Here is a 23,726-nt window from a genome sequence, read left to right as displayed (position 1 = left end):
CGCTCCATCCACTGAGCCAAACTGGTTTCGGCTGTACCACAGCTTTTTATCCACTCATCTGCTGATGGGCACTTGGGCTGTTTCCAGATGTTAGCTATTGTAAATAATGCCACTATGAGCATAAGGGTACATATATTCTTTCTATTTGGTGTTTTGGGCTTCTTAGGATATATTCCTAGAAGTGGGATTGCTGGTAGTTCCATTTTTAATTTTTTGAGGAAATTCCATACTGTTTTCCTGGGGGCTGCACCAGTCTGCATTCCCACCAGCAGTGCACTAGGGTTACCTTTCCTCCACATCCTCGACAGCACTTGTCATTTGTTGATTTGTTGATGGTAGCCATTCTGACAGGTGTGAAATAATACCTCATTGCAGTTTTAATTTGCATCTCTCTGATGATCCGTGATGCTGAGCATTTTTTCATATGTCTATTGGCCATTTGTATGTCCTCTTTGGAGAAGTGCCTATTCAGGGTCTGTGCCCATTTTTAAATTGGGTTATTAGTCTTCTTTTTGTTGAGCTGTATGAATTCTTTATATATTTTGGAAATTAACCCCTTATCAGATGTATCATTGGCAAATATGTTCTTCCATACAGTGGGATCCCTTTTCGTTTGGTTTCTTTTGCTGTGCAGAAGCTTTTTAGTTTGGTGGGTGCATTCACTTTGTGAAAATCCATCCATCTGTCTTGGGACTTATGCCATTTTCTATATGTGTGTTACACTTCAAGAAGATTCCACTCACCCACTCCCCACTCCCCCACCCCCGCCCCTGCAAATGCTTTGAAAATTCAAAATTGGAAGAAAATATTTTCAGCTGAGAGAATAAGGGGACTCTAACTTTCAGGCTTTATGTTATACTGTTACTGAGATTCATAACAATTAGGATAAGGTGGTTTTATTTTCGGGTAAGCAGATGATGTCATTATTAAGAACTTACTATGTGCCAGCGCCAGGCAAGATCTGACTTCTTTGTGCATATCTATCTACTGACTCCTCACAGCACCCCTATGAAGTAGGTTACTGTTGTCTCCATTTGACAGAGGAAAACACTGAGATACAGTGAAGTGACAGTCCATCTCACCTCTTCTCCAAAGAGCAGCGGTTCTCAATGTGGTCCAGGCATCCTCAGGGGTCCCGAGACCCTTCAGGGGTGTCCACAAGGTCAAAACTATTTATATAATATTAAGACATTATTTGCTTTTTCACTCTCATTTTCTCGGTGTATGTTGGTATTTTCCCGACTATACGATGTCTGCTATCAAAATAGATTGAATGCAGAAGTAGATATGAGAGCCCAGCTTTTTCTATTAAGCCAGACACTGAAGAGATTTACAAAAATGGAAAACAATGTCGTGTGTGTGTGTGTGTGTGTGTGTGTGTGTGTGTGTGTGACTTAAAACAACACAAATTTATTCTCTTACAGTTCGGGAGTTCAGAAGTCTAAAATCAAAATGTAGGTAGGTCTGTGTTCCTTCTGAGGCTTCAGGCTTCAATAGAGAAACCATTTTCCTACATTTTTTTAGCTTCTAGACTAGGCTGCCTGCATTCCCTTAGCTTGTGACCTGTTCCTCAAATCACTCCAGTCTCTTGTTTCTGTTGTCTTGTCTCCTGCACTGTCTTTGGCCCTCCCGCCTCCCTCTTACAAGGGCTCTTGTGATTACATAGGGCCCACCTGGATTACCAGCATAATCATCCCATCTCCATATCCTTACCTTAATTCACATCTGCAAGTCCATTTTGCCATATAAGGTAAAACTATTAACAGGTTCCGGGGATTGGGAGGTGGACACCTTTGGGGGCCATTGTTCAGGCTACCACACCTGCTTTGCTATGTATTCTTTCAGCAACTCTGCATCTCTGGCGGTAACCATCTATACAATTCTGTGCTATTTGGGCTTCAGTGTCTGCGCTGCTCACATCCCCTGGAAGAGACAGTGCAAGTACCATATCATATAACTCCACCCTCGTTGTCATGGCAATGGTTGATGAATAGCGGATCTGTTTTCTGGTTAATAACCTGTTGTTCCATTGACTTCCCTTTTATCAGCAAGTGATACAATTCTAAAGAATTTGGATGAAATTGTACAAGGACTGTAGTAGTTTCTTTATTCTATTTTCCTGGGGACACACTTTATTTATTTTTTAATTTATTGGGGTGACATTGGTTAATAAAATTATATAGGTTTCAGGTGAATGTCACTCTTTTTTGTTTGTTAATCCTCACCTGAGGATATTTTTCCATTGTGCTTTTTCCCCCCGGCTGTCCCCCTTTCCTGCCCAGCATTGATTCTTAGAAAGAGTGGAAATGAGAGGAAGGGACAGAGAGAGATGAATGCCATTCTTCTCATAGCTTCTTGTCTTACATAATATAGTTACTTTTTACAAATTATATTATTCATGTTACTATTTAACGGGCTTATCATGGCTTTTAATAAATAAATATTTAACCTTTTTCTGTTTCAATATTAAAGTGATAACTATCTATAGACATAATTCACGTAAGCTACAGCACTTTGCAGTCCCCAATAATTTATAAAGAGTGTAAAGGGGTCCTGAGACCAAAGGTTCGAGCGCCACAGCCCTCCCCTGTTCTGCGTAGCAGGGTGGTCACAGAAAAGCTGATTTTGTGACCAGAGCAGTGGCTTTGGAGTCCGATTCCCTCGGTTTGAGACGTGGCACAGAAAAGCTTACCCTCCCTTTCCTCCTGTGAAGCTGGACTTAATATTGCCGACATCCTGGGAAGCCTGTGAGGCTGAACTGGGAGAACACCTGGTAAGCCCTTCGTCAGCCGCACCGGTCCTGGAATTGTTCTTGTGTCACCCGCAGGTGATGGACTTTTACTGCCAGTCTTGTGAGACCGCCATGTGTCGGGAGTGCACTGAGGGGGAGCACGCGGAACACCCCACCGTGCCCCTCAAGGACGTGGTGGAGCAGCACAAGGCCTCACTCCAGGTCCAGTTGGACGCTGTCAACAAAAGGTACGCACATCTCCCCCAGGCTCCCAACTGGCCACTGGGGTCAGGCTTGGCCTCAGGGTCTCTTGTCTCAGGGGGATGGTAGGTGCATGTCACCTAAACAAATTCTTTGATCGTGGGTCTGTAGTCATAAACTAGTGAGTGGAGAGTCACCCCCTCGTCCTTGGTAAAATTCCCCCGGATGTTAGGAGTGGTGGCATTTTTGTTTTAGTGCCTTAGTGTGATTATGAATAAAATATACTTGGGGAAAGTGGTCTCAGGGGATCTCTAAAATTTAGGCGTGAAACCAGGCTCTCTGAAGAGCCTTTCTTACCTGCTGTTCTTGACACACTTACAGGCCCATTGTGTTGCCTGTGACTGGCTGCTCTCTGCTGGAGCCCAGCAAAATGGTACTGAGCGGTGATTGCTCCATTTTCTTTATGTTTCCCTGTGTTCAGGCCCCCCGCCCCCCACCTTTTTTTTGGCATGGAATTGAAGGAACAGAGTAGCTGTGTGATGCATGAGAAAGAACAAAGAGAGGAAATAAATAGCCAGCTGAAAGAAAATCTCTTCAGCAACAGTTGTACTGAAAAAAGTGTGGTTAATCTATACTAATTAAAAGAACTTGGAAACTTGCAAGAAGATCCCAGGGAACTCTGAGTTTGGATAAGTTTTTCATGTGACTGAGAAAAAAAGATCCAGCTATATGTTTAGAACAGTGGTTCTCAGCCATGAATAATTATGTGCGCGTGCACACACACGCATCCCAGGAACATTTAGCAATGTGTGGACACAATTTAGTGTCACAACTATATGTGTGTGGGGAGGGGTGGTGCTATTGGCATCTGATAGAGGACAGGATGCTGTTAAACATCTGTAATGCACAGCACAGTCCTCTGTAAACAAAAAATTCTCTGGCCCAAAATATAAACAGTCAAGATTGAGAAAACCTGGTTTAGAGTGTGAGGAAAAGATGGGATCCAGAGAGCTTCAAAGTATCACCCATTATTAAAAGTAGATGACTGGCCCAGCTGACATGGTTGAGCATTGACCTAAGAACCAGGAGGTCAGGGTTTGATTCCCCATCAGGGCACATGCCCAGGTTGCAGGCTCAGTGCCCAGTGTGGGGTGTGCAGGAGGCACCAATCAATGATTCTCTCTCATCATTGATGTATCTGTCTCTGTCTCTCTCCCTTCCTCTCTGAAATCAATCAAAATATATGTTTTTTAAAAAGTATTTGACTGTGGTAGATTGATAAACATGGACCCTCAAAGTCTCTTTCAAAGGCTGTAATTATGTCTTATTCGCTCTGTTCTTCAGTTATTACTTCTTAAAGATGATGAGAGGCACGCTGAATGTTTCTTGACAAAATACAGTTGTTGCTTTTACTATTTCTAGGTTGATGTTAAATAATCATGATCTCTAACAACTGTTCCTCTAGGCTCCCAGAAATAGATTCTGCTCTTCAGTTCATCTCGGAAATCATTCACCAGTTAACCAACCAGAAGGCCAGCATCGTGGATGACATCCATTCCACCTTTGATGAGCTCCAGAAAACTTTAAATGTGCGCAAGAGTGTGCTGCTTATGGAGCTGGAGGTCAACTATGGCCTCAAACACAAAGTAAGACTCCAGCTGTCCTTACCCATATCCTGGAAGAGACGTGATGTCTGGGGGCGTCATGGCACTGGCTTCCTGCCTTCTCCTAGCGCAAAGGGGGCTCCAATGGGTCCTTAGGTGTCACTGTTGCACAGTCAGAGTAGTTTTCATTTAATGGCAAATCCAGCTTTTTTTCTCGTTCCTGTTTTTAGCAAAACTCTAAATCTGTGACATTAAGCCCCAATTTATAATTTGACACCAGGCAAGGTTGAGTATGAAGTAATGCGTTCAGGATTTAGGGTTAAACCGGATTGTTTTTCCTTCCTTAATTAGAATGTCTAATAGTCTCTTAATTGCTCTCTCGCCCACACCGACCTGTTAGTCAACTTCAAAGCGAGCCCTGCCTGCAGCCTTTGTTTGACTCTGCAGGTGGATCACAAAGCCCGGTACGAAGAGCTTCTGAGCTTCAAGCGGGGAATGAGTTTTCATTCCTCCACTTCTGTTCCTTTAAGAGGTGACAGGGGAGCTTTGGACATGAAGGGAAGATACGGAACAATGAATATTTCAGCTGTCAAGCGTGGTCATCTGTTTGCTAAGCTCTGGGTGGTGGCGGTCCCATCAAAAACACGTGACCCAAGAAATATGTGTGTGGGAGAAGCAGGGCGAGGCGGAACGGAAAGCGAAGGCCCTGGGAATGCAGTGTAGGACGGCGCATTAGCACCGGGTTCAGTGAGTGAAAGTAGACACCCCTTGCTGGGAGCCACGGGCGGGCGTGGGCAGGCGCAGGACCGGGTTCTGGCCCGGGGAAGGCCCGGCCCAGTGCGCGCTGCACCGCGTCCTCAGGGTTGAGCTCCAGCGCTGCGGGGAGCACTCATCCTGCGCGCCTTTCCTGCAGGTGCTCCAGTCGCAGCTGGATACCCTGCTCGAGGGGCAGGAGAGCATTAAGAGCTGCAGCAACTTCACGGCGCAGGCCCTCAACCACGGCACGGAGACGGAGGTGCTGCTGGTGAAGAAGCAGATGAGCGAGAAGCTGAACGAACTGGCCGACCAGGACTTCCCGCTGCACCCGCGGGAGAACGACCAGCTGGACTTCATCGTCGAGACCGAGGGGCTCAAGAAGTCCATCCACAACCTCGGGACCATCCTCACCACCAACGCCGTCGCCTCCGAGACGGTGGCCACGGGCGAGGGGCTGCGGCAGACCATCATCGGGCAGCCCATGTCCGTGACCATCACGACCAAGGACAAGGACGGGGAGCTCTGCAAAACCGGCAATGCCTACCTCACGGCGGAGCTGAGCACGCCCGACGGCAGCGTGGCGGACGGAGAAATCCTCGACAACAAGAACGGCACGTACGAGTTCCTGTACACCGTGCAGAAGGAAGGGGACTTCACGCTCTCGCTGAGGCTCTACGACCAGCACATCCGCGGCAGCCCCTTCAAGCTGAAGGTCATCCGGTCGGCGGACGTGTCGCCCACCACCGAGGGCGTGAAGAGGCGCGTGAAATCCCCGGGGAGCGGCCACGTCAAGCAGAAGGCTGTGAAGCGACCCGCGAGCATGTACAGCACCGGGAAGAGAAAAGAGAACCCCATCGAGGACGACCTCATCTTCCGCGTGGGTAAGGAGGGGGCGCGGCGGCAGGCGGAGGGTTGCTGGGGCGGAGGGCTCCCTGGGAAGGTGGCCGCGAAAAGGGGGCATTGCCGGGCAGGCCTTCTCCCCGCAGGTGCAGGGACCGGTCTGTTTCATCAGCGGAGCTTATGCAGCCTCTCTCTCTGCAGATAGTGTGATGTAGCTTCCCCTCCTCCTGTTTCAAAACTCCGCGCCTCCCCTCCCTCTCTCTCCCCCTCTTTCTCCTCCTCCTCCTTTTTTAACAGGCAGTGCTGCCTGCTCGTTGTAGAAAATTGGAAACCGAAAATAAGCAAAAAAGAGAATTGGGAAAATATCAGCACGCATGCATAACCTAGCAATTTTAGAGGAATGTTGGCCACCGTTTCCCTCCCTGTAGGAATGTCCTGGGAGCACTCCCGCCCTCCCCGAAGGCAGAGAGATTGTTCTGTCAGATGGCCTCACCCAAAGGCGGAGCGATGTGCTATCAGATAGCCTACAGCTTCTCTGCGACCCGCCAGCCCGGGCTGTGGTGTGGGCAGAGGCTCTGCCTGATGCCTCCCTGGCGCTGCTTCTGCACCCCTGTAAGGGCTGGGGTGGGGGACGTGGTGCATAGCAAGGTGTGCTCACCTCCGGCATGTTAGCTAGAGAGCAGCCCCCCCCCCGCCCCCCAATGGGGAGGATGGGTGGAGACCTGGAAAATGGAATGGGGTTGGGGTGGAGGCAGAAGGCTTCGCAGGAGCCAAGAGATTGGGGTATGCAGATAGCCTGTCCCTTCTGATTTATTGCTTCTGGGGTTTTTTTGTGGTTTTTTTTTTTTTTTACTATCAAAACAAAAATTTATTGAGACTAATGTTATTTTTAGCTGTTTGTTTCTCCGCAGAAAGCAAACTAGATGTAAACAAACAATTTGATAATACTTTTTTTCATGTTTATATTGATTTTAGAGAGACAGGGAAAGGGAGAGATACACAGCTCATTTGTGTAGCCTCGCAGGTCGGCCCTGTCATCCTCCCCGTCTTATAAAGGAGAAAAAAGAAAACCTGGGCATGTGCCCTGACTGGGAATTGAGCCTGGGACCTCTTGGAACATGGGTAGATGCTCAATCACTGAGCTATACCAGCCAGGCCCAGATTGGATAATTATTAAGAAAAAAAAGAGTCTGCATTTTACTTACTGTATCCAAAAGTAGGTCTAACCCGCTTCTCTTTCTGCATCTTCAGTCCTTATCGTAGTATCTCTAAAAGGGCTCTGCCCCGTGTATTAAATGACACACATAGAAAAACAATTCTGGGGTTCAAATAAATTGGGGAAACCTTAGCTTAAGTGAAGGAAATGGGGATTTTTTAAAAGTTGCAGAACCTTTCGAATCTGCCGATGTGCGCTTTAAGTCTCCAAGGCAGGGGAAGGAATAACAGGCAGCACTTTCAAACTTTTCTGATCATAGAACTTTTCCATGGGACATCTTGGGGAAAGAGCTCCTTGGAACATTCCTGGGCTAAGCTATTCTGTGTTCGCACATTAAGCTGAATCTTGGTGAAGACTGTGTTGTGATATGTCAGTTGTCTGCTCAGAGCATGGAGATCTAGTACATTCACTGGCCATTTGTGCAGTGTGAGTGCAGACATTGTTGATCCACCCGCCAAAGCAGAGTGGGCGAGCTGGGCCGGGCACAGGATGGGGAGCCTCCCAGGTGTGCCACTCCGGTTCTGCCAGTTACTTGAACCTTGGGCAGGTCTCCCAGCTTCCCTGGGCTTCAGTTTCCATGTCCATCAAATGAAAGTACAAATATCTGCTTCTGAGAATTGTTCTAAGTTCCAAGAGTAATGCCTGGCATGTGGGGGGAGCCAAGTAAATGAAAGGTATTGTTTTTGCACATGCAATTTAAGGTTGTTAGATTTTACCTAGTGTCCTCTCAAACAACTTAACTCGCTGCTGCCCACTGATCTCCTGCATTAAGAACAAACTCAGTCTCAAATTGAAAACCTCCCACTCCCAGCCACGGGACCTCTGATTACTTGCCTGGGCACTGTGCAGTGAGGAGAAAGGCTCAGACCTGGGTCTGATTCTGGCCCTGATTCTCTTTGCCAGCTGGGCAACTGATTTACCCTTTCTTAACCTGGTTCCGTCCTCTGGAAAACAAAGGGGATGAAATATTACCTAACTCTTAAGGTTGTTGTGGCATTGAAAGAGAGAATTCTTATAATATGCTGGCACTTGGTTGTGTATAGTAAGTGCTCAGTTCATGGTAGCTGGTATTTTACTGTTATTATCAATCATCATCATCTCTACCTGTGATTGTCCCAAATATTTCCCTAGGGATATTTCCCTCCAACCATTGGCTTTGAATTCTTAGCTCCCACCCTATAAGGCAGCGGTTCTCAACCTGTGGGTCATGACCCCTTTGGCGGTCGAACGACCCTTTCACAGGGGTTGCCTAAGACCATCCTGCATATCAGATATTTACTTTATGATTCATAACAGTAGCAACATTACAGTTATGAAGTAGCAACGAAAATAATTTTATGGTTGGGTCACAACATGAGGAACTGTATTTAAAGGGCCAGAAGGTTGAGAACCACTGGATCTGCTCTCTCCTCTTAAACGTTTGTGAAGTGCTTAGAAGGAGTGCCTGGCAAGCAGCACTGCGTCCAAGATTATTAATGAAATAAACATGGTGGATTATGACCAAATCCAGCTTCTTACTGTTTGGCTTGAGTGACTTCGGGGTGTGAGGCAGTAGAGTGAGTGATGGTTAAGGCTGTGGACTCTGAGGCTAGACCTCCCTGGGGTCCAGCCCCAACACCCCCACTTCCTCATCTGTGCAATCTTGGGTAACTTACCTAACCTCTCAGTTCCTCAGTTTCCTTCATAAAACGGGGATTAAAACACACACACACACACACACCCTACCAAATAGGGGTTGTGACGATTAAACAAATAAATAAATTAATACACAAGATGGGCAATGTAGGTAATGCTAATTAACATATTCGTGGTGGTAGTATAGAAGTAATAGTTAACCTAAGGAGTTAAGAACATGGTAAGTAAAGAGCTTAAAAGCCTGATTGCCTCATTTTGAATCCCATTCTTCTATTCATTGACCGTATGATTCACTGAAGATTATTAAACCTGTGTTCAGTTTCTTCATCTGTAACATGGGGATGCTTAACACATATGTCACTTGGTAAGGATTAAAGTGGTACATGTGAAGGCTTAGAACAGTGCAGGCACATAAGGACTCTGTAACTGTGACTATTGTTGTTGTCAGTACCAAGCAAGTTAGGGAAAGTCAGAGAAAGAGAGGTCTGTTTCCGTTTTCATCACCCAGGCTGAAGTGTCCCATAGGCAGTTTGGAGTTTGAAGCTCAGCAAAGAAGTCAGGCCTAGACATCAATTTGGAAATGAAATGTATAGAGAAGTTGCTTTAAAGCATGCATTTCAATGAAATGTCCAAGATAGGAGTTGTGATTCTGGGAGGAATGGATGGGGAATGGAAGCAGGAGGAAGGAGCAGGCATTGTCTGAGCCAGGCAGTGTGCAGTCCACTTCTGTGTCATCTTATTTAAAATCTGTAGCAGGTATCATATACTTTCAGTCCCCAGTGTCCCCATAGGGTAATGTACCTACTACAGCACCATGTGTGGAGTGCTGGAGTCAGCTTATCCTGGTTCTCACACCACCTCCCAGCTCTGTTCAGTGACTTCACGTTGGTAGCTCTAAATCAGTGAGTGGGGGTGGGTTGGGGGGGACGGACATTTATATCCAGAAATGGGCAAATGCTACAAATCAGAGCTCCTCTCCAGCCCCCACCCCCTGCCCCTCAAGAGCTAAAGTGCCAGGACAACATCAATTATCCTTCCCATAGAAGGAATGGAGGCTCAGAGGGCCGGTGTAGGAGCCCAAGCTGTCCGTGACTCTCAGGCCTAAGCCTTTTCAATTGCATAAAAGCTCCTCTTCACCTAAAATGTCCTTTAACTACTGTAGTTTTTCAAAGTTGAGGAATTTGATACCCCCCACACCTGAAAACTTAATGCTATGCCCACAGTGAGTGAGTTATTGTGTTTCTCTAATACTGTATTGCAAAGTAGTCCTGAATGAGTTTGGGGAAGTAGCTTAGAGCATCTGTTGACAGTGATTCCTTGAAACACAGAGATTGTTTTCCCCTATAGTGTCAAGTTTGCTGACTAGGAGCCACCAGCTGGTTTAGTCAGCTATTAAAGGAAGTCACTGAACAAAAGAGAAGCCAGAGACTTGGGAGGGAGTGAAAGAATTACAGTTGAATTGTTTCAAATGATGCAATGACTACACCATACCTTGGTGAGTGCATGGGAAGTGAACGAAGCACTTGTTTGTACTCTAGAGCAGTGAGCGCTTTTTTCCCATGTAAAATCACTTAGCGTGAGTTCAGAAGCTGTACGGGAAGTAGGGCATTTTACGCCCTTTCCCCTGCCTCACCTCTGCAAACCACCACCTCCCCTCCCTGGAATCTTGGAGGAAGGAGACGGTACTAATTTGGCATCTGAGGTCATTATAGGCACCCTGCCCTCACCCACCTTGAGCATCATCCTTAGGAACTGTTCTTGCATGTCAAGTGGGAAAAGATGCCTATAATATTTACCAAGTCCTAGCTAGGCACAGTGCTGTGTTGTAGGGTGCAACAGGACAGATGTTACCCCTGCCCTAGGAGAGCTCACATTTTAGTGAGGGAGACAGACAGTTACACAGTGAAAATACCGTGTGATAAGGAATGGAATAATCTAAAGGATTAGATTATTGTGAACCCAAAGGGTAATTATCCGCACTCACCTCAGAAACCTAGCATTCTAAAGTCCAATTAGAAGGAAGCATTGTGCATATCAGAAAAAATGTATTATGTGAATCTCCTAATCTCCTGGTCAGGAGAACCCAGGTTTTAGTCTTCCCTCTGTCTCTACTGCCTTTGTGATGTGTCTAGTTTCACTTTTGCATCTCTGAAATGGACCGATAGAGAATATGTATCATGTTAACTCCTGGGGTCATAAGGCGTGCACGAGAGAAAGTATATGAAAGTGCTTAAGTATTATGGAACATTTCATTTTTCCCTGACTTAATGTGGGTTGTCATTCACACAGTCATTAATAATGCATTCAGGCACTTACTCAACAAACATTTGTGAAGCACCTACTGGCAGACCTTGTGTTAGACCTTATATTTGGCTCACTTTCATCTCTTGCTTTAGCCCATTCTAAGTATCTTGATTTACTTAACATGGATTTTCCCATTAAGTCGTGGGGGTGGGGGAGAGGCTTATAGTTATTGATCCTCTATTTCAGTCCAGGGTCCTATTACCTGGTTACCTTACTTCTGTAATCTTCCCGGAGGCGTGGGTGGAAGTGAGTACAGTTTAACATGGGAAAAACAAGTTTAATGCTCCTATGGCATTGTTGCCAAATTATTTATAATTATTTTTAAAACTCAGGTTACTTGCTTTACTAGCCAAATGTAACCATCAAGTGAAATCTTTTACATCAAAGTAGCAGGAAAAGGTTTTGTAAGTACTTCTTGTGTTTTGTGTTACATTTACATTTGTTATGAAAGAACTCATTTTCATTTATACTTAGAATACTTTGGGGGAATTTTTCTGTAGATTAAATAGAATTTACTAAAAATCTTGAAGAGTAAAGCATGATCCCAAATTATTTCCAACTTCTGGAATTTTTATTTTTTTTATTTTGGTCTCAAGACATTTTATCAACCCTTGGACTTTGAGCATTTCAGTATAATGATAATATGCTGTAGTTCTGCATCATTACTCAACATCAAGATTTTCCTAGTTTAACTGCTAGTAAAACATAGGATTTAGTTGTCCCTCTAGAGCAGGGGTGGGGCACCTTTTTTCTGCCAAGGGCCATTTGAATATTTATAACATCATTCTCAGGCCATATAAAATTATCAACTTAAAAGTTATGTTGCTATGGAAAAAGCTCCTAGATTGATTGAATTTTGAGTCCTGCCTGCAGTTGCCTTGGCAGGGCCAGACCAAATGATAAGGCTGGGCCTGCAGGCCAGATGTTCCTCACCCCTGCTGTAGAGTATGCTGCTGGTTTTCTTCAATCCTCAGAAGTAATGCTGTGATCCTGCTGTGCTTAAGAAACACAAATAGAGGTTTTAAAAAGATGATAATCAATAACTCTGACAAGACCAAAGGTGCTCATTAGAATCAGGAGTTGGCCCTGGCATGTGTGTCTTAGTTGGTTGAGTGTCCTCCCATGCACCAAAAGGTTGCTGGATCCCCAATAGGGGACGTGCAGGAGACAGCCGATCTGTTTCTCTCCTCCCTGCCTCTCTTTCTAAAATCAATAAAAACATATTTTAAAATAAACTTCAAAAAAAGAAAAGAATCAAGAGATATTACCAGCAATGCAGCCCCAGCTACCTGTAAACTGAGCCATGTAATTTAAGGAAACAGATTTTTTTTCAAACAAATATTATAAAATTAAAATGGCAATACCTATTCCATGTAGCTCTTTTAAAAATGTATAAGTAATCTCGCACTAGCTTATGTGCCTCCAACCCTGTGATTTTATTTACGTGTTGGGCAACAGACTCAAGCGCTAGTTAACTTGAGACCAAGCTTAAGAGCTGGGCCAGCACATCCCATGGAGCTCAGTACAGGTTGGAGGAAAAGTGTTGGCCTGGCAGTGTGGCCTTTTGCAGCAGTTCCATCACTCTCATGACCCAGTATTGGCAGGTACTGAGCATCTCACAGTCATTTCATACTGGGCAGCATCTTTCTTTGCCTTGTTCTGAATGGTATTGATGTGGAGTCTAGCTCAATGTCTTCCCAAGTTTCTCATTTATACTGAGGTTCGAAAGGTGTTTATTTCTGCAAAGAAAAAAAAAGGGCTAGTATTTTTCTTCCTCCAACATCACCTTTATATCTTCAGAAGAAAAATATCTTCGACTGAGTAAGGCACCCCTTGACTTCTAATAAGCACTATTCTCACCATTTTTTCTTCCTTTCAAACATCAGCTGCTGCTGACTACTGAGGCTTCTCTCAGTTGAGTAGACTTTGTCCTTAGGAGAAGGGAGAAAAGGTTAAATGAAAGAGGGAAGCAGCAGGTTTTTGTCCCCTGCCGGGACCAGAGAACAAGCAAACCAATGTTCATCGTCTAGTCTGTTCTGGTGCTTTTTCTTTTTCTCCCCATTTTCAATATTTCTTACCCCAGCTTGTTTGCCCTCTCAACCATGGTGCCCTCCAATTTTACATAAACCAGGACCTAGAACAGCCTGTTTAGATTCCAGTGCAGTTGTAGGACTCTTGCTTTTTTATTGGGTTTCTTTACTTGAGCCTCGGTTCCTCATCTTGCTAATGTCCCATGTTTTTCTTTATCAAAGTTGTTTTTCAAAAAAATATGTTTTCCTTCATTTTACAGAGAGAGAATGACAGAGGGAGAGAGAAAAAAACATTGATATGAGAGAAAAACATTGATCAGCTACCTTCTGCATGCCCCCACTGGGGACCAAGCCCAAAACCTGAGCATCAAACTGGCAACTATTTGGTGCACGGGGCGATGCTCAACCAACTGGGCCACACCAGCTAGGGCTGTTTATCAAAATTTTTGATAAGTTAAGTTTTCATTCTTGAGAGACCCTGCCCTTATCCCCACTGCCTTTTAAACTGAGCTTTTAGAATAATTGTTTTTTGTCCTAGTCCTTCAGTTTTCCTGTATCATTAACCATCTGTTATTGAGCTATCAGAGGGAATGACCAAAAACTAGTACCAGCCCTAGTTGGTTTGGCTTAGTGGATAGAGCATCCGCCTAGGGCCTGAAGGGTCCTGGGTTTGATTCCAGTCAAGGGCACATGCCCAGATAGTGGGCTTGATCCCCAGTAGGAGGTGTGCAAAAGGCAGCCAATCGCCGAAACTGGTTTGGCTCAGTGGATAGAGCGTCAGCCTACGGACTGAAAGGTCCCAGGTTCGATTCCCGTCAAGGGCATGTACCTGGGTTGTGGGCACGTCCCCAGTAAGGGTTGTGCAGGAGGCAGCTGATCGGTGTTTCTCTCTCATCAATGTTTCTAACTCTTTATCTCTCTCCCTTCCTCTCTGGAAAATCAATAAAATATATTTTTTAAAAACCCCAGCCAATCAATTATGTGTCTCATCAATGATGTTTCTAGCTCTCTCTCCCTCTCTCCCTTCCTCTCTGAAATCAATGAAAATATATTTAAAAAAACAACAACAACAAAAACTAGTACCATGTTGGCACATACCTCCTTCAAGGACAACCCCTTACCCTGCCCCCCCACGAGTAGGTACCAACACACGATTTAAAAAGAGTGTTAGCCTGGCCAGTGTTGCTCAGTGGTTAAGTGTCAACCCAGGAACCAAGAGGTTGCCAGTTGGATTCCTAGTCAGGGCACATGCCTGAAATCTTTACCCTAAGGTGCCAGTAGGGGTTCATGCAAGAAAGCACTGAAAGTCAAATATCCAGGTTTCTTCTAAGAGCTGCTGAGTGAGAGGGTGGGATTTGGGCAGAGCTCTAAAATAAGGCTCTCTCCGATTGCATATCCTCAATTATAATGTTAGTTTTTATTTTTGTCTTCATGGAATCTACTAGTAAAACTATTTTAATCATGTTAATATACAGCTACAACTTCATAAGAGAAGATTGGCATTTGCCTAAAGAAGATTTTGTGAAGATTTGATTGGTCTGAAAGAGAGATTTAGTAGCTGATGGATTAGGTCATGGAGAGGGGGGATTCTCTATTTTTTCTCTTTTTTAAAAGTATAATTTAAAAATAATGCATTCTCGGGTTACCTATGGAAACCTGAAGTGTTCTCTTGCTGAAATTGAGCAATCTAATTCTCTATTGCTTAATTTATGTCATTTTATCATTTATGTTTAGGCACCAAAGGAAGAAATAAAGGAGAGTTTACCAATCTTCAAGGGGTAGCTGCATCTACAAGTGGGAAGATATTAATTGCAGATAGTAACAACCAGTGTGTGCAGGTATGGCCCCTGATTGTATATCTTTGACCCCTGATGGTGATAAAATAGGTACAGTTGTATATTTTCCTTCTTAAGACTTGAGGTACTTGGTACCAGGGAAGATTATAATGTGTGCATAGACTTTCCTTCAAATGGAACTTGCAGGTTCTGACCTGCAGTGCAGATGACAGAGTTTCTGGCCTATTTCTTCGTCACTCATTTCTGTGCGAATTCTCATTCTAATGACTGTAATTTGTTTTATAGATATTCTCCAATGATGGTCAGTTCAAAAGTCGTTTTGGCATACGAGGACGCTCCCCTGGGCAGCTGCAGCGGCCCACAGGGGTGGCTGTGCATCCCAGTGGGGACATCATTATTGCAGATTACGACAATAAATGGGTTAGCATTTTCTCTTCAGATGGGAAGTTCAAGGTAAGATTAACTACTGATTAACCACTAAACAGTAGAGAGAAGGAATGGGAAATATAAAATGAAATTGTCTTTTTTCCTTTCTGAGATCCAATAAAATATTCAATAGTTCTTCATATACAAAGACATCTTGACTGTTTTACATATGAGTTTTATGAAGTGAGAGTAACAATGATATTGTCATAAATCTCCTATGTATCCCACATGTGGCTTCATTTAATAAAGCAGTTAGGTTACCCAGTCAATTTTTGTTTATGTACTAGGTTTAAGGGTTAATAAGAGGCAACTTATATTTTCAAAAATAACCTACAAATTGTCATTGATGAAGTGCCTTCTACTTTCCCAGACCTGTGATAGGTAGATGTGAGAAACAGAATTATAAGACACAATCCCTACCTTTTAGAAATATAGAAGCCCAATACACAAGAAAAAAAGATCAATACACAAGAAATGACAAAAAAAATCCATGTCAGTCTTTATTCGGTCATACCATGTTTAGTACAATCTACAAATAGAGTGTTAACATGTAGACTATAAGGACTGGAAAGAAAAGAAAATGAAGGCTGGCTTCATGGAGAAAATACAAATTGAGCTGCACTTTGAGGGATCCCATCATTTGACATATCTGCTGTCACTCCCGGCATCATTTCTGTTTCTTGGGCAAGTCACCTTAAAGAGCTCTCTGTTGATACCTGAAATCTTTACCCTAAGGTGCCATCAAAGAGTATTATCCCATTTTCCGCACTGTTCGCAAGAAGACTATGAGACACTTTGTCAAAGGTGTTTTTGAAAGCCATCTCTATCCCCTGACCGGCCTACAGGCTTCTTTTTCAGTTGACAATACGGACTTTAACTCAGACAGACCAACCCATTGGTATCCCACCTCTGGGGCTTAGTAACTGTTTGGCCTTTGGCCAATTATGTAACTTCCTTGAGCCTTGATTGCCTCATACTTCCATTTTGCATTTGGGATTTGGGTATCAATTAAATGAGATTTTATTTCTGGATCTTATATGTGCCTCATATGAAATAGGCATCAAGGGAACGTTCGTCACGGATGCTTTTAGGAACCTTGTCCAAAACCTGAAGTCTGTTCCATTAGCCATGATTTGGGTCTCATGGCCTCATGGGGCTGGCTCCTGGGGATCATCCCTTCCTCGTCTAAATGTTCAGAGCTGATGCTCTTCATAATCGAGCTGGAATCCTGAAGAATGCACAACGTTCACCCATTGGTCTACATTGGAGAAATTTATATTTTCCTTTTTAAAGTTGTTAGATCACTACACTCATAGCATTTTTATTAAATAGGTTACATAATTATTAATCTTCAGATTGGAGCCTCTATTTGTGTGGGGCAGCATCTTTGCAACCTAGGAAAATTAAAAGCTATTGTATAAGTCTACCATATTGCACACAAGTCTTCAATTACCCTTGATTTTTTTTTTTTTTTGCCCCACTAGTAATGTAATGGCTTTGTATGATGGCCATGTACACAGAAAGGTCTCTTGCCTTTCTCTATCTCTAACTTCCCTCCTTTTGTGTTTTCATAATTGTATTTGTAGTATGGCATACCCAAATATGACAGTAGAATAAAAGCTATTCAGTGACCTCTTGAAAATATCTATCTAGTTTGGAGACAACCCGCAGTTTTTGTTTCATACTCTAGCAAATTCATAAACTGTCTTTTTAAATTCAGGATTAAATACACTAAGATAGGTATTGAAATAGGAGTTTTATATCTATTATATTAGAATATTTTACATCTACTATATTAAAACATTGAAACAGAAGAGAGAAGGGTTTCCTGAATTAAACATTCTTTTACTCAGTGGTTCAATATTCTATATGCAATAGGCACTCTCCTGGAAGAATTGGATTCTCATGGTTGGAATACTATTGATAATAATTAGAATAAACACTGAAGAACACTCATGCCCCCTAGAGGATTTGGGAATGGACATGGTGTCGTTTCAACATACCATCCCCAACCCCTTTTGTTTACGGTAGATCTAAAACATCTTTACTTACTATTCTGTTTAAGATGGGAGACACATTGTCAGGTCAAATGCTGTAATTCTTATTTCACTTGGTAGAATCTAATACAGCTAAACTAGGATTGAAGGGAAGTGGAAGGAAAAGAGGTTTTGGTTCAACATTTAAGTTTTTTTTCTCTTAGATCTGCACTAACTAGCTCTTAACTACATGATAGTATGGCAGTAATCCTTTATTTTCTGTTTTTAAGCTACAAAATTATCATCCACTTGGTATTATTATATGCTTGGGTCATTCTAAGTAACAACTAGTGTTCATAACGTTAGGTACTAATAATATTCTTGTTTTAATAATCAGAGTTCTCCCTTTTGATCTCTACTGACATATCTTCTATTCATACATGAAAGAAAATACACAATTTCTTTGTAAGCTATTTTGTTATAGTGTCTTTGATCTTTGGGCTAAATGCAGAATCAGAATCAAATTTATACAACATTCCCTTGCCAGAATGCCATTGTTTCTTTCCTAAGTAAATGCATGTCTTTTTTCTAAAGAGATCAGTTCTGAATCTCAGTCATTTATAAACTTCCAAGAATTAAAGATTATACAAAGTCTGAACCCCTGCTTTGGGAAAGTCCCAAACCTTCTTTTCATACTCTTGTTTTGCCCATATCTCATGTCTGTTAGGAAAGAAGATAACCCTGTGGGTCAGCTATGATACCAGCTGAGTAGGATGAGGGAGAAGGAGATTAATTATCCTTATGCCATATGCTGTGGTTGACATTGTCCTTTATCCTCAGAATCTGCATGACCCAGGAAGTAGATAACATAGTTGCCATTTTACAGATGAGAAAACTGAAGTTCAAACTGATGAAAGAATGAATGAATTTTGCTGTGAAATTTTGATCCTGGTTAACTGGATGAACTGTGGAATTAGAAAATCAGGAAGTGCTAGATTGGGGTTTCTTTTCATTTTTTTTTAATGGTGGGAATAAAGAAGATAAGTTTGGTTTTATATTGGTTGAGTTGAAGGTGAAACTTGTAAAATAGGCCAAACCGGCCAGGATGCCACACTCCCTTTTTAGAAGTGAACTGTGACCCCCAGTTAAGGCAATTCCAGAACATTTTTGGTGGTGATCCCTTTTAAAAAAAAACAAGGATTTCAAATAAATATCAATGGCAGATAATAGATGTGACAAAGGCAACTTCCCAGGACAGAGATCATTGTGACATGAGTTACTGAGTCCGCTGCCTGAACATTCAAGTGAAGGTTTACTAAGAAAAATGTCTGCCTTCGTGTTCAGTATAGTGTTTTAATCTTCTCCGCTGTACTTCTCACAGACAAAAATCGGATCGGGAAAGCTGATGGGGCCCAAGGGGGTGTCTGTGGACCGCAACGGGCACATCATCGTGGTGGATAACAAGGCGTGCTGCGTGTTTATCTTCCAGCCAAACGGAAAGATAGTCACCCGGTTTGGTAGCCGAGGAAATGGGGACAGGCAGTTTGCAGGTACACTTGACAATAATATGTGAACCCCCTTTTTTATGCTGCTTCTGCCCACATTTGCATGATGTCAGAGCATGTTGAGGACGCCTCACCCCCAGTATGCTTTCTGGCTTTTGGAAAGATACTGGGGATGAAATCTAAGCGAAAAAGCATGGTTCAGTGCTCCTCTCTGTCGCCCCCACAGTAAGTTGAACTGTCATCCATGCGTGGTTTCGATTGGTGGTACTTCACAATTCAGAAGTCTAATTGTCGACTGTTAGTGGTAAATAAAGTATATATTTTACAATAAAATATTTTAAAATAAGAATGTATTTAGGAACAGTGGAGCCACTCCTGTCTCCACCTAGCTGTAGCTTTATTTAAAGATCCTCTGATGAGAATTTTTCCATCTTGTTAAATGGTGGTGATAACAGAGCGGGTGCCCAGAGCATTTGCCTCCTATGGGAACTGCAGTCTCTCATTTCTCTCTGGTTCACCACTTTGCAGGCGCAAGCTTACTTTAGATTTTCATATCTGCGAGAAGAGGCTGAAAGCCATTTGCCAAATTTCCTTCTTGCAAGGATGTTTTTGGCACTTAACCTTAATTTGCATAATCTTTCTTTATGCTTTGTCTCCAGTTCTGCCAGATTCTGAATGTCACCCAAAATTATAGAATGTGGGTTTTCTGCTCTCCTTTATAAAAAAATCTTATATGTTGGAGTCTTTTTTTCTCCATGCTGAGAGTTACCATGCCTTTCCTCAGCCGGAATAGAAGACCCTAAAATGACTAACACGTGCTCAGGCAAGCTGGCAGCTGTGACGTTCAGACGGTGGTTCGGAGAATGAATTCTGATGCTTATTGCTCATCCCTTCTCATTAGGGCTGCCGAACTCTTAGCTGGATCTGGAAGGAGTCAGAGCAGACAGTCACAGGCGTAGAGTGATAGACATTCCATGTTATCTGGAGCCAGAGGTCTGGCTGAATTATTGTTCAAGGACTGAGGCTCACTGTCTCTGTTCGTCCTTAAATAACTAAGTAGTATATTGTTTCACAACTGCTATGTTGTCATAATCATTTTTTGTTGTTATGGTCAGCTCATATTTTTTTCATCTTTATTGCAGGTCCCCATTTTGCAGCTGTAAATAGCAATAATGAAATTATTGTTACAGATTTCCATAACCATTCTGTCAAGGTACTATAAACACATCAATTGTTGTTACCTTTTAACTGCTTTGATTGAAAATCCGTCTGGGAGAAAATAATGTAATGCTCACGTATGTACGTAGAACCCAAAGGAGTTAACCTAAAAGAGCAGATTTTTGCTTCTCCTTAAAGATGCAAGTTTTAATTTGGACATATACACTTTGGAGAGACAGAAAATTGAACAAAATATGGTGGCAATAAGTTTCTTAATCTGAAATTATGTACATGGAGACAACTTGGAAATTAAACTTGAAAAAGCAATCGCTTGAACTTCAAGAGGCAGAACTTTCCAAAACTTAATATTTCATGGCTATTCAATAATTAAAACAAAACCACTTTTTCTATTTTCTGCATCATAAGGCCTTTCAAACAAAATTAGATATCAGAACTCTGCCACAACAGAAGATTTTGGGAGGGAAATGGCCTTAGCGTATGTTCATATAGCATGTTTCATGCTTCTTGCAATGCTTTCACACAACTGATGTTCCAAAGAAAACACTGCCCACTCCTGTTCCCCAAATAGCATAGTACATCTTTCTTCTTCTTTTTTTTAAAAAAATATTTTTTTATTGATTTCAGAGAGGAAGGGAGAGAGAGAAAGTGTTAGAAACATCAATGATGAGAGTGTATCACTTATTGGCTGCTTCCTGCACGCCCCCCACTGGGGACTGAGCCTGCAACCTGGGCATGTACCCTGACTGGGAATCAAACTGTGACCTCCTGATTCATAGGTCCACACTCAACCACTGAGCCACACTGGTCAGTCGGGCCTGGTCTCTCTCTTTTTTTTCTCTTCTCTTCTTTTTGATAGGCGTTGCCATGTAGCTTTCATGGATAGCTGGAGTTTTTTTGTTTGTTTGTTTCCCATATAGCACAGAGCAGTTAGCAATAGTTCTGGATTCAGGTCACGTCTCTTGATAAATGTAAAAATTATACCTATAGGTCAGGGCTAGCAAGTGGTCTGGTTCATTCTTTCCCTGTCTTCATTATATATTTTCTTTTGGTGGCAAAACAAGTAAGACTAAAGAAGAGAGACAAGGGGCAAAGGGAGGGACAGCAAAGCCCTTGGTATTTGAGAGACACCACAAGACCCTCAGGGCCTCTTTGTCTCCATTTTTATGCCACCGAGCACTTCTGGGTCCAACAGGCTGGCCGTTAACCAGAAAGCATAGCTTGAATGATTAAAAACCTGACTCATATGTTTAACGGTAACTTTCTAAGAAATCTCGGTAAGGTCTTCCATTCTTGCGGCGGTGGGCAGGCTGTCTCGCTTTCCCCCTCTCATCTCTCAGCCACAGTCAGAGGAGTGAGTGGCCCTCAGTGATGCTAAAGGGGAGCCCTACAGGGACCCCACTCTGGCTTAGGATATAAAAGGTGACAAGAGCCCGGCCAGCGTGGTTCAGTGTGTGAGCATTGACCTAGGAACCAGGAGGTCATGGTTTGATTCCTGGTCAGGGCACATGCCCTGGTTTCGGGCTCAATTCCCAGTAGGGGGCATGCAGGAGGCAGCCAATCCATGATTCTCTCTCATCATTGATGTTTCTCTCTCTCCTTTCCTCTCTGATATCAATAAAGACATATTTTTTTTAAAAAAAATAATAATATCCTGGAGACATTTCAAAACCATTAAGTATCTTCTGAATCATCAAGATAAAATTATGCTTACAATAGTCTTATCATTAAACACATATTCTCTCAAAATCAGTAATCTGTATTTGATTCTTATACAGCCACACTCTAGTAATAAGAATGTTTAATTAACCACAACAACCCATTGCTTGCCCATATCAGATGAGAGAATTTGCTTAAGAATTCTGTTTAGTTCCCACTTCTGTCAGCCTCCCTTCTCTCAGTAGTTTCAGGGTGATATAAACTCTCTATTTTAGCTAAAATATCTTCTGAAAAAAATATATTAAAAAGCCCTTTTTTATTTCTCACCTTCTGCACTCTCTCTCTCTCTCTTTCTCTCTCTCTCTCTCTCGCTCTCTCTGACACACACACACACACACATACACACTCACTCACTCACTCTCACACAATTTTCCCTGTTATAATTGTGAAATCCAGCCTATTCTTTCTTGTTACGTTGACTTAGTAAAATGGTAATAAATTCTGAGCATCTGGCCTAACAAAAAGCTCCTACTTTCTGACCCAACTTTGAATCATCATCTATCCTGTTAGAAATACAATGCTTATTCTTAAAATGTAGCTATTTATTTAAAGGCAGAAAGAATAATATTGTTGAAAATTATAGCTCTACTTTCTCTTACTACCTTATATTTGTATATATTTTATAGTTTATAATGGAAGCATTTTTCACATAAGTATTCAATAACCAGATAAAAGCTAGAAAAAAAGAACTGATTTAACAAATGATAAATCAGATTTATACAGTAAATTGGGAAACCACAAGTGCAGTAGGAGTCTAGTTTGTAGATTTTTTTTAAATGAATGTCTTAAATTATAGGTCTTGTTATAAATAACCTGCTCAGGTAGATATTTTAAAATCCATAATGTTGGCTCAACTATTTTCATTTAAGATGAAATAATTTTAAAATATTTATACAGGTGTTTAATCAGGAAGGAGAATTCATGTTGAAGTTTGGCTCAAATGGAGAAGGAAATGGACAGTTTAATGCTCCAACGGGGGTAGCTGTGGATTCAAATGGAAACATCATTGTAGCCGACTGGGGAAACAGCAGGATCCAGGTAGATTAAAGTGCTGGTTTATTTGTGTTGAGTGATTGGTATTTGTTAAAAGTGGAGGATTAACTGTCCCCAGACCTTGATGTTTTTCACTCTCATTGGTTAGGTCATAAGACCATAGATAACCTCACAAGAAGTGCCAGACTAAGGAAGACATCTCGAATTATTATTTATGCTCATTCAAAATTGTAGTTATTAGTAGGCCCATCACTATTTCTTGTTATTTAATGTATTAGTTTAAAAAGCACACATATTACTATAGTTAAAATTTTGTAATATTTTTATTTTAATATGATTGTTTTCCTTCATAATACCACATATTTTCTTTAATGTTTTGCTAAATAACCTGAACCAAAGAGGAAATCTGAAGGAATAATTTAAAATATATTGACTAAATGAAAATGCAAATATAGCATATTATATTTTGTGGCATGCAGCTAAAACAGTGCTGAAAGGGAAATTTCCCCCAAGCTTTGTGGAGATTGACATATAACATTGTGTTAGTGTACAATGTGTTGATTTAATACTCCTATATATTGTAAAATGATTGCCACCATAGCATTACATGGCATGATCATGTCACAGTCACATTGCTATCGGAGGAATACATGAATGGGATTCCTCCATTGCTGGTGAAGGTCTTGGGGCGCCGCTGAAATGAGCACTCTCAGAATTCCCCGTGAGAGAATGAGGAAGAAGACTTCATTTGTTTAGAGAAATATTTCTCGGTTTCGTCTTTAAGTGTTCCCTATTTCCCTTAAACCAGTCCTAAAAGA

The 23,726-nt window shown here is 42.3% G+C and overlaps 1 protein-coding gene across 9 annotated transcripts in view; it reads left to right on the top strand.

Moving 5' to 3' along the window:
- TRIM2 (tripartite motif containing 2) overlaps positions 1-23,726 on the top strand; it is a 135,759-nt gene that overhangs the window by 103,379 nt on the left and 8,654 nt on the right. For all 9 annotated transcript variants that reach the window (XM_006770112.2, XM_015568046.1, XM_006770111.2 and 6 more), the window contains exons 4-11: positions 2,828-2,979; positions 4,398-4,578; positions 5,450-6,173; positions 15,052-15,155; positions 15,399-15,566; positions 18,897-19,065; positions 20,163-20,233; positions 22,813-22,953. In XM_006770112.2, the coding sequence (XP_006770175.1) occupies positions 2,828-2,979; positions 4,398-4,578; positions 5,450-6,173; positions 15,052-15,155; positions 15,399-15,566; positions 18,897-19,065; positions 20,163-20,233; positions 22,813-22,953 (1,710 nt within the window). The remainder of the gene's footprint in view (positions 1-2,827; positions 2,980-4,397; positions 4,579-5,449; positions 6,174-15,051; positions 15,156-15,398; positions 15,567-18,896; positions 19,066-20,162; positions 20,234-22,812; positions 22,954-23,726) is intronic.

This window comes from Myotis davidii, unplaced genomic scaffold, assembly GCF_000327345.1.
Source record: "Myotis davidii unplaced genomic scaffold, ASM32734v1 scaffold323, whole genome shotgun sequence".
Lineage (NCBI taxonomy): Eukaryota > Metazoa > Chordata > Mammalia > Chiroptera > Vespertilionidae > Myotis > Myotis davidii.
Note: the sequence above shows the minus strand (reverse complement) of the source record. Positions and strands in the feature narration are given on the sequence as shown.